The following is a 9,843-nucleotide window of genomic DNA, read 5'->3' on the forward strand; positions in this document are numbered from 1 at the left end:
GTAGGAGAGCTCCCTTGGGGAGAGAGGAGTCTGGACAAAAGAAACCATGGAAATTGGATTGGGAGAGCAGAAAAGGCCCTGTGGAGAGGGAAGGTGGGGGCAGAGGTGCATGACTTATCCACCAATTTGAAACAAGTTGTTTAGCCCAGCTACTTTTGTTCTAAAATTGCTCCAAGTCACTTTCCCTAGATGTTGTAGCCAGGTGAGGTCCAGGGCTGACAGAAATGGGCAGAAGAAAAGCAAAGTTTTGGAGGCCTGTGGAGTACCCAAGGGAAGAATGCCCTGGGAAGAATGGCCACAAGAGCACGGAGCTGCACTTGATCTCAACAGAATGGTTTATTTCTCTAGTCATTTGCATGCTGACAGAGAGAAGGGTTCAGGGATACCTCAGAATAATGGGTTAAAGAGAGTGGACCTTGTCATATAGCCTTGACCTCGGCTTTGGAAAGCCAAGCCCAGTTTGTCTGGACTCTTAAGTTCTTGAGAATCTTGAATCCAGCTTCTGGTGTCTCCCCTTTAGAACTCGGGCCTTCCTCCATGAGGAATATCCTCAGCGGGAGGTGGGTCAGACTTGCATTCCCACCAGACCCAGACTATGACAAAGATGATTTGACTGCATCCGATGATGGCTACATACGTCAGCAAGAAGATGTGGTCCATAGCCTCAGCCCAAGTCTTTCTTGGCTCCTCATCTCTCCTTTGGGGCTCTATGGGAGAAATGCTAAGAGTGGAGGCTGACCCTCATGTGGTAGCACCCTCCCCTGAAACAGAAGATGAGCACAAGGGGCCAGACTGCACTGTTGGCCCTGGGATCTTTTTGGAGGGGAGGGCAGGAGGGGAGAGGTACAGAGTTAAATCACTTTCCAGCAACTAAAACATGCATATACGAGTAAAAAATCCCTGCCACAGATGTCCTTCTAAATCTAGGTGTTTGTATCCAGAGTAGAAATCCCTCAGCTATTCCTTATTTTAGAGAACTTCTTAAGGAAGCTGGTTTAGGTATTGCCCCAGGAGTACGAGTTTACTGACATCTAAGGGTTAAAAGTGCTCTCCCTCCCTAGGCTGAACTGAGCTATCCAGATATATTCTACTTCATTAGTAGAAAGAGAATGAGCTCTTTTGGATGGGACTTGGTATTTGTTTCATTTTAAGGGAAACTAAAGGTGCTAGGCACCTTCCTGCTTAGACGGGGGTGGAGTTCAAGGACTCCAGCCAGAACAGAGTCATCATCCCCGTGCCTTTATAATTGTTCACAAAATAGACTTCTAAGGCTTCCTTGTTTTCTTTTCGTGTTGGGTTGCCTCTGCCTACCTTCAGATCTGGGCCCTGGATTTGCAGTGTCTAACCCTTCCTCTCTCGGGGCTGGATTTGGGCTGAAGTCGCCCCGAGCCATCAAGCCATACATTAGCACGGTCTCCATGGTGCTGAGGGAAAGTAGTATCAGTAGCAGTGTGAAGTAGGAAACTGGAAGGAGGGAAAACAACAGGGTCAGAAGGGATGAGAATCTCCAAAACACCCAGTCCAACTTGTACTTGACCAAGAGAATTTCATCTATAGCATCCAGTGAGTGGTTGGTCATCCAGCCCCCCCTTGGAGATCCCTAGTGAAGGAGAGCCTACCACCTCCTGAGGCAGCCCACTTACTTCTTGGATGGCTCTATTTGTTAGGAAGCGTTTCCTTATATTGAGCTTAAATATGCCTCTGCAATAGTCTTTCTGTCCTGATGGGGAAAAATCTCTAGACCAGACTTTACTAGAGACTGGGGAAGGAGGACAAGGATTAATGATGATGCAGTCTCAGATATTCTAGTTTGGTCCTCAGAGAGATGGGGTTAGATATGAGAACCATGGACAGTGGAGTAAGGAAGGAAAGGAGCTAAGGGTGAGCTGGGAGGCCAGAGAAGATGAAGTCCCCATATTTGATGAAGGTGCTTACTTAGGAGAGGACTGCAGGAGGAAGAGCTGGGGAGGGCCTTCACCAGAGACGAATGGAAGACAAGGTAGCTAAGCAGCAGTGTCACTTTGTAAGAGATACGTTCAGTAGCCTTCAGAGGCAGGAGGCTGCCACAGATATCTGCCAGGAGTATTGCCACCCCTGGCACCAGCAAGGCCATTGTTGTCTTCACAGCCGTGTTCTCTAGGCTTAGCTGGAGAAAAAAAAGTGCTTTTCAAGAAACTCTAAAGCACCTGCCCCAGGTAAATGACCCAGCTTCCCTCCCCTTAAGCCTTGCTCTTCCCAGGTACTCCAGAGCAGTAAAACCCTAGGAGGGACGCTATAGGAATGATTTCATTGTCCTACTTCCCTCTTTTCCCCCTCCCTAGCTTGGTATACTCCTACTCACCGTCACCTGGAAGCAAGGCACCAGTTGCCGTTCTGGGACCTGAGCTTTTAAGCCTCGAACCATATATTCACGCTTCACACTCACGATCTCATTCACTGCATGGGGATGAAACTTTAACTCTTTAGCTGGATAGGAGTGGGAAGAAGGGGAATGGTAAACCAAGAGGAGAGGAATGAATGCCTCCTCCCTGGGTCCCTGGCTTTGGAGGATGGGTCAAGAGTTTGAGAACAGAGGTGGAAGTGATCCAAGGCCATGGACATAAGGAAAAGGTCTATGGAGCATAGGAGTTACCCCACACACGAGAATTGCCCAAGTTTTTTTTAAGGGGGTATGTGTAAAATGGGGATGATAGTAGCGCCCACCTCACAATGCTGCTGAATAATTGAGGTAATATGTAAAATGCGTTGCAGATGCTGAAGTGCTGTGTAAGTGCTAGCAGCTATTACCACGTTACTGTAATTACTTAAAAGGTTTTTCTGAGTTCCTGAAGCCATTACATTTGAATGACCATTATGTTGCCATCTTCATTCATAGTACTAGAGTAATTTCTAGCAAAAAAAAAAAATTATATTGGAGGTGACTGGTGGGAGTCATTACATTCTATAATATCCTCCAGTTCCTCTTGACCAAGGCAATGGTTTTAGGGTTTTTCTTTTTTCATAGAAATGGGACAGAAAGCATGGAATAGTTAGTGGTATCTCACTCGTGTTCTTTAAAATTTAAAACCTTGATGGGGGAAGGGGGACAGAAATGGGCAGGATAGTGGAACACAGGTGGATACCAGGCCTCTAGCTAGATGTGGAGCTGGTTTCGTAACTACGCCAGATGATTAGGACTGGTCCTGAATCAAATGGAAGGTTTAGGGTGGATTGACATTGGGGGGTTAAAAGAGTGAATTGTTTTTAGCTGGGGAGTCCAAGCAGAACCAAGAGAAGCAAATCAAGACTGAAGAATTCTAAAACTAATAGGAATGAGAGGCTGAGAGAGAATAGAATTGGTGCAAGAGTGAATTCTGAACCTGTTCTTGTACCTCCCATCCATTTCCCCATACCTGTGTTGCTGAAAGCATAGAAACTGATGCTGCAGTCACTTTTGTCACTGGGGAAGTGGAGAAGTTCAAAGTCGCAGTTAGTCTTGGTGGTGAGCGCAGTGTAGAGCTCCACGAAACCCTCTCTGCTTACCCGCAGCCGTGGGTTGTGCTCCCTCCATTCTACCCAGAGGCTATGGAAAGAGGAGCCCAACACCAGGATGCCAATTTCTTCTTTTGCTGCTTCCATCCTGACTCTATGGCTCAAAGCAGTAGGTTGGAAGGTCGGAAAAGTGGCCCTACTACCCCCTTCACCTAGTTTTTGGAAGCTACAACCGAAATTGCGCTAAGCATAGGTGACAGACTCCAGGGAAAGCCTTAGGGACAGAGTCTAGGGAATATGTAAAGTCCACGGAGTGGAGCTTTGGGGAAGAACCAGGAATCATCACCTAGAGCGCACTTACGCCTCTTGGATGGTGAGGTCCGGGGTCCACAGTGCGTTTGAGGGCAAAGTGATGAAATTCCGTGGATCTGTATTCTCTAGCCAGGATAGGTGAGGGTCGAACCACGACTAGGAAAACAGGAGTAAGGCTGAGCTCCCCAGCTCCTGCTCCCCTTGAAGTGGCAGAGAGACTTTATTGTACGCGACGACAAAAGAAAGTGTCTGGCGGGAAGCCTGCGCTCCTGATTTGCGTTCTAAACCGCAACTGGGGTAGCCTTCCGTCCCTTCCTTTCCCCGTTAACTGGTTTCCCCCACCCCTTGTTTCCACTCTCACCAGTTTCAATAGCATCGAGGAGGACACTGTATACTGCAAGATGTCCTGTTAGGGAAAGAGGGAGAAAAAAGACAGCGTCATCACCTCGGGGGCAAGGAGGCTGGAAAGCAAAAAGTCAGGGCACATCCTAGGCTCCTGCCGCCTTCCCTCCCAGTGTCACGGCCCTCCTCACCACGTCGAAGACATTGGACACAAACACGTGCACGTCAACTATCAGGGGCACACTCCCATTATCTGGGATCTGAGGACTGATAGCAGCAGCCAAGAGTGAGTCCAGACAGGCGAGGGGCTTCCAGGCTGTGGAAATGGGAAGACGAAGACAGTAGTGGGGGTAAGGGGTGGGGAGAGACTTAACAGTATTAACCAGGCGCCCTGAGGTAGCAATCCCCAAATATCTGATCCCACCCTCCTCTCCAAGGATGCAGTCAGGGAGGAGGAGCGAAAGGAGGGATGATGGCCCGAGGGAGAGGGGCCGGGAAAAGGGATTAACTGGGCTTAACCATACCGGACCCAAGGAGGGTGAGCTCAAGCAGCAGCCTCAGAATCGCCATCAGGAAGGTTCTGCAAATGTATTAGAGGGACACGTTTAACCTGATCTTGCGCAGGACTAGAGCTGGGGGACCGAGTCTTGACCCCAATTAGGTCTCCCCCTGCCCCTAGCTCCAAAGTCGTGCTCGCTCTTACAGGTGGCAGCCAGTAGCGGGCAAAATCTGGTTTGCAGACTAGCCCGCTGCTCAGTGCAAGAGATAAGAACTACTGCGAGTCTGGGGCTCATCTGCCCTCCCTCAGTTCCGCAAATAGCCGAAAACAAAGCCCAGAGCCGGTCACGCCCGCCCCTGCACCTGTCCCTGAGCCTAAACTCACCAGCTCCCCTCCCCTTCACCTGGGGCCTAATTTAACGTTCAGGAACTGAGGCTGATCTTGGACATCAGGCGCTCACACATTTTTTGACCTCTGCGAATTTGTCCTGGCTCCATGGAACCACACGGGGAACCCTGGTAGACAAAAAGGTAGCTTTGGATATGGCTTGAATATTATTGGCAACCGTGCACATACTTCCTGTAAACAATTAACGTTCTGAAAGTGGGCACTAGAAGCCAAGGAGGTTGGGAGGGGCTAGGGCAGAAGGCAAGCTTGGGGTGGCTGTTTCTAGTCTAGGTTCTCTCATAACGCAGTGCCTATATTACGACTACATTACGAAAGCCGATCATAGCTTTCACTCCAGGCCAGCGCAAACTTTGCAGAACTGGGCTTCATATGAAACTCTTCAAACCCTGGAAAGAGAGAAGGCGGGGGGGTTGCTGAAAATGACTTTAAGGGCAGCACAAATCTTGGCCTGCGACTCAACTGGAATCCTAAGTGGATATGTGCCTTCCCCCGAGTGATTTCCAACAGTTGGAGGGAAATTCGGTCGGGGATAGCCAGGAAGTCCCAATTCGAGCAAGCACCACCAAGGAGTGTATATGCCTCTCTTAACAATTAACTTAAGCGCACTTAAACACTTCAGTCTCTTCGAAGTCCTCAAACAGCTCTATAGGACACAAGTGGTGCGCAAAGACCCGCCAAGTGCCAAAAGTGGCTTCTCCTTCCATATCTGGTCCCTCTCTCCCATCCCCAGATTCCCTGACAGCCGGACTGGCTGGGTTTTTTTTTTTGTTTGTTTGTTTGTTTTGTTTGTTTTGCCGGGCTACCCAGTCTCCTTATTTCTTAGCTATCACACAGTTGCTGGCGTCTCAGTTCCAAAGTTTCAGAACTTCATTGGTTGAGGATCGGAAAGGGTTGTTTCAACAAAACGCAAGGGCGTAATAGGGTGAGGACCGGCAGCCCTCTTTATAATTGCTCGGATTCTTTCTATACAGTCCCTAAACCCCAGAGGGCTCCCCCACCTCACGTTGACAATGGCGGGATCCACAGCATTTTAGGCAATTTGTGCGTTTTAATTAAACCACGGAGACCATTATCTCCCGACTGCTCCCGCCCTCCAACCCCCTCCAGAACGTCATTCTTTTTTCCCTTAGTATTTTATTTGTCCCAGTTACATCTAAAAACAGTTTTTAACATTAGTTTTTAAAACAGTTTCAAATTTTCTCCCTTCCTCCCCATCCCCCCCCATTGAGAAGGCAAGCAATTTGATATAGGTTATACATGTGTAGTCATGCAAGACATTTCCACATTAGTCATGTTGTGGAAGAAAACATACAGCCCCCCAAAAAACCACCCCAAACTCAAGAAAAATAAAGCAATGCTTCATCTGTTGTAGGACACCATCAGTTCTGTCCCTGGGGATGGACGGCATTTTTCATCCTAAGTCCTTCAGCATTGTTTCGGATCATTGTATTGCTGAGAATGGCTAAGTCATTCACAGTTGATCAACTTACAATATTGCTATTACTTTGAGCCCAGGACATTTCACTTTGCGTCAGCTCATGTCAGTCTTTCCAGGGAAAACGACATTCTTAAACTCCCTGTTCAGTTCTCATTTCATTGAAGGGGAGGTTGGTACAGGGGTCTCTACTCTCCAGGACGGGCCCGGTAAGGGGCTCAGAACTGAGTCTCTTGGAGGAGGATGTTCAGGAGCCAGAAAGGTGGGATCCGCCACCTTGCAAACCGGGATCATAGCCACGGAGTCGTGAACCAGCAGGCTGCCCCGGTGAGTGGTCGTTGGGGCGACTCGCACGCCACGGGAGACGAGCTGAGGAGTTCGGCACAGCAGGCCCTCACAGATCTTGCGGAAGCCCTTGCGGAAGTGTTTGGAGACGAGTGCATAGACAATGGGGTTGACGCAGGAGTTGGCATAAGAGACTAGATGCGAGAGAATGCGCAGCACATAATTGGCTCGAGTGAGAGGGAAGTGGCCAAACCAGACAGAGAGGATGAGGGCGTGATGGGGCATCCAACACAGGCAGAAGAGCGCGGCCACGATGACTATCATGCGCGTCACTTTGCGCTTGGAGCGTTTGGATACGGAAAGAGCGGCCACAGGATCCACAGCCCTCCAGAGATAGCGCAGGGTTCGAGCATAGGTCAGGCCCAGAACGAGAACTGGCAGCAGGTAGCTGAAGACGAAGGTGCAGAGATCCATGGTTCGACGTCGCTGTGCACTCCAGGCGGGATGACACACGGTCAGGTTGGCCAATTCCGACTGACTATAGTAGCTGAGGTAAGGCCCCGAGAAAATCAGCGCCAGTGTCCAGATGAGGCCTATGGCGGCCAGCCCATTCCGAGGAGTCCGCAGCTCTCGGGAGTGCAATGGGTAGCGGATAGCCAGATACCTTCAGGGAATAGAGAGAGAAGTCAGTGTCGGGGACTGCTGAAGGCTGAGAGTGGGGGTTGGGGAGCACGGTCACAGAAACGAAGGTCAGGAGCCGCTCATTTCAGGAAAATAGAACCCGCATTCCCATTTCTACAGACACGTTCCCAAAGACAGGTCCATTCGAGGTCTCAGACCTCTTATGAATTATTTGAAGGTTCCCTTCGAAGGAATGAGTATAGTTCCTGGAGAGTCCTGACTAGGACAAGTGGCTCTTGTCACCCAATTGTCCCCAAGGCTACAAGGATTTCCACCCTGGAAGAGCAGAGAATGGGAAATGGAACCCAAGTTCCTATTTGTAGCTCTTCCAATAAACTGACAGAATCCTAAGAAACAAATTCCAAACTCTGCGTGCTGTCCTAATTACCGAAATAGCTGAGGCAGCCTCCTGTAATAAAGCAGGCACTCTGCCTGTGTCTAGTGAAACTCACTGAGCCTGGAGGGCCACTCTAGATGGACCCTTGTCTCTCGGCTTTGTATAATAGAGCTATATACCATGGCAGCCAGTGGATGTTTCTGGGGACCTATCCTAAGGACAGTAAAAGACTCGGGAAGAGGGAAGGATATTTGAGCCTCGGACTGGATTTCCTTGTCAAGAACTCCTGGAGCGTCTAGGTCTCTTTCCAACCCTTTTCCCCTTCCTTTGATCCATTTTGCAGATGAGGTCCTAGGTGAGTATGTCTCAGCTTTCCTCCAGCCTCTCTCAGGCCGCAGCACAGCGCCGGGAAAGAGCACACAGAAACTTGGCGGAGAGTCTGCTCTCCTCTGCTGCGCAATACCTGTGTGGCAACTCACGTCTGGGCTCTCCTCCTGACTGCTCCAGCCAGGCCCGGCCCGAAGGACTCCGCGAAAGAGGTTCAGGGCCACCGACCAACCTGGAGAATTGTGAACACACTCGAAGTTCACCAGCTGCTCTGGGGCCGTGCCTTCTTTTGCATGAACCTTGGGTCTGCCACCTGCGGCGACCACTTGGGGTTCTTCAAGCAGCCTACTTCCTGAACTAGGTCTCCTGTACCCAGGCCCAGATCCATATCTACTTTAAACCTCGTCCTTCTGCTCTCGCCTCCTTGCCTCCCTAATTCTAGACTCCCCATCTTCCTCTGTATTCGCCCTCCTTCCTATTCCTGTTTTTTCTCCTTCAGCCTTTCCACCTTCTCGGTCTTGGTCCCCCACCTCCCAAGGGTTTCATGAGGAAAGGGAAGGGCTCTTGAGGAGATCTCTCCCGCTACCCACCCACAAGCCGAATTACTCACCTATCTAGAGAGACGGTAGCCAGCGTGAAACTGCTGGCGTACATAGTGAGGAAGATGAGAAAGTGCACTGCCTTGCAAAGCAGCGCGCCGAACACCCACCCGTCCAGGGTGTAGATGGTCGCCTGGAAGGGCACGCAGCAAACGATAAAACAGAGATCCGCCACACCCAGGTTGAGAATGAACAGGTTAGTGGTGCTGCTCATTTGGCCGCTGCGCAGCAGCACCGCCAGGACCAGCGAATTACCCACGGTGCCCACGAGGAAGATGAGAGCGAAGAGCACTGGAACGATGATTGCCTCGGGCTGCCAACCCTCCCAGCTGCCGCTCGCCTCGCTGCCGTTTTCCAGGGCGGCGGAGGCATTCATGCTGCAGGGGAAACCTAGGAATCCGTCTACACCTCGTTCCATTCTGCTCCTTGGTCTGGGGTGACCAGCTATTCCAGCCCCTTCGAGCTAGCTCTGGGTCCCAAGTTGCCTCTGCTTCTCATGCAACAACACCTTAACTTCTCCACAGACCAGCTGCTGCAGAAGCCCTACCGCAGTTCCAGCTGGAGAGAAAAGGATGGAGGCGATCAGGGGGGAAGAGACTTGGGGGGAAAAAGGGGAGGAGCAAAGGAAGCTGGCTTTGTCCCAAGGGAACTGCAGGCTGAGTGGGGAAGCTGGAAACCAAGGAGTGACCCCTGGTCTCCAAGGAGATTTGGCACCGATGGAAACATCCCTACAGGGTGATGTTTCTCACTACCTCGAGGGAGGTGGATGAGAGTTGGGGTCTCTACTGTAGTCAAAGGGCTATGCCACTTTTCTCCTCCTTCTCCCCACTCAGGGAACTTCAATCCTCAGGAGACATCAGCATCACGTTTTGCTGAGGTTAGAGGGGTTTGTTTCTTATTAATGATAGCCCAAGGAAAATGCCAGCAGGGAACAGAGCAGAAGCTACAAGCCTTTGTCCAGTTAGGTCTCCCACTACATCACCTCCTCTTGCCTGGGTTGCAAGGTGAACTGTCTTGGGTGTTTTGCTAAATCTTCTTGCAGGACTCCCTGTCCTCCAGCTCCCAGCAGCTCAGGTCTGAAAAAATGCCCCTTGATGCAGAATGATTAAAAAGAGACAATAGGAGGCACCTGGAATTTTTAGTGACC

The 9,843-nt window shown here is 50.3% G+C and overlaps 2 protein-coding genes across 2 annotated transcripts; both read right to left on the reverse strand.

The window, feature by feature from the left end:
- Nucleotides 1-516: 516 nt before the first annotated feature.
- ZACN (zinc activated ion channel) lies at nucleotides 517-5,121 on the reverse strand. Its single transcript, XM_036755646.1, has 10 exons — nucleotides 5,087-5,121; nucleotides 4,650-4,705; nucleotides 4,317-4,441; nucleotides 4,145-4,189; nucleotides 3,833-3,939; nucleotides 3,393-3,562; nucleotides 2,342-2,466; nucleotides 1,936-2,146; nucleotides 1,312-1,464; nucleotides 517-707 (listed from the first exon to the last, which is right to left on the reverse strand). Exons 1-10 carry the CDS (start codon nucleotides 5,119-5,121, stop codon nucleotides 517-519), a joined length of 1,218 nt encoding a protein of 405 aa, XP_036611541.1.
- Nucleotides 5,122-6,620: 1,499 nt separating this feature from the next.
- On the reverse strand, nucleotides 6,621-9,114 carry GALR2 (galanin receptor 2). Its single transcript, XM_036753395.1, has 2 exons — nucleotides 8,708-9,114; nucleotides 6,621-7,416 (listed from the first exon to the last, which is right to left on the reverse strand). The coding sequence occupies exons 1-2, from the start codon at nucleotides 9,112-9,114 to the stop codon at nucleotides 6,621-6,623; spliced, it is 1,203 nt and encodes a 400-aa protein (XP_036609290.1).
- Nucleotides 9,115-9,843: the final 729 nt, after the last annotated feature.

The sequence above is a fragment of the Trichosurus vulpecula genome, chromosome 4 (assembly GCF_011100635.1).
Source record: "Trichosurus vulpecula isolate mTriVul1 chromosome 4, mTriVul1.pri, whole genome shotgun sequence".
Classification (NCBI taxonomy): Eukaryota; Metazoa; Chordata; class Mammalia; order Diprotodontia; family Phalangeridae; genus Trichosurus; species Trichosurus vulpecula.

Excerpts from the sequence above, each read along its gene's own strand:
- ZACN (XM_036755646.1), bottom strand. The coding sequence starts at position 5,121 with ATGGAGCCAGGACAAATTCGCAGAGGTCAAAAAAT. Across the intron at positions 4,190-4,316 it reads TGTCCAATGTCTTCGACGTG|GACATCTTGCAGTATACAGT; the intron begins GTGAGGAGGGCC and ends TTTCCCTAACAG. Across the intron at positions 3,940-4,144 it reads CCTCGATGCTATTGAAACTG|TCGTGGTTCGACCCTCACCT; the intron begins GTGAGAGTGGAA and ends CTGTTTTCCTAG.
- GALR2 (XM_036753395.1), bottom strand. The coding sequence starts at position 9,114 with ATGGAACGAGGTGTAGACGGATTCCTAGGTTTCCCCTGCAGCATGAAT. Across the intron at positions 7,417-8,707 it reads GCTACCGTCTCTCTAGATAG|GTATCTGGCTATCCGCTACC; the intron begins GTGAGTAATTCG and ends TATTCCCTGAAG.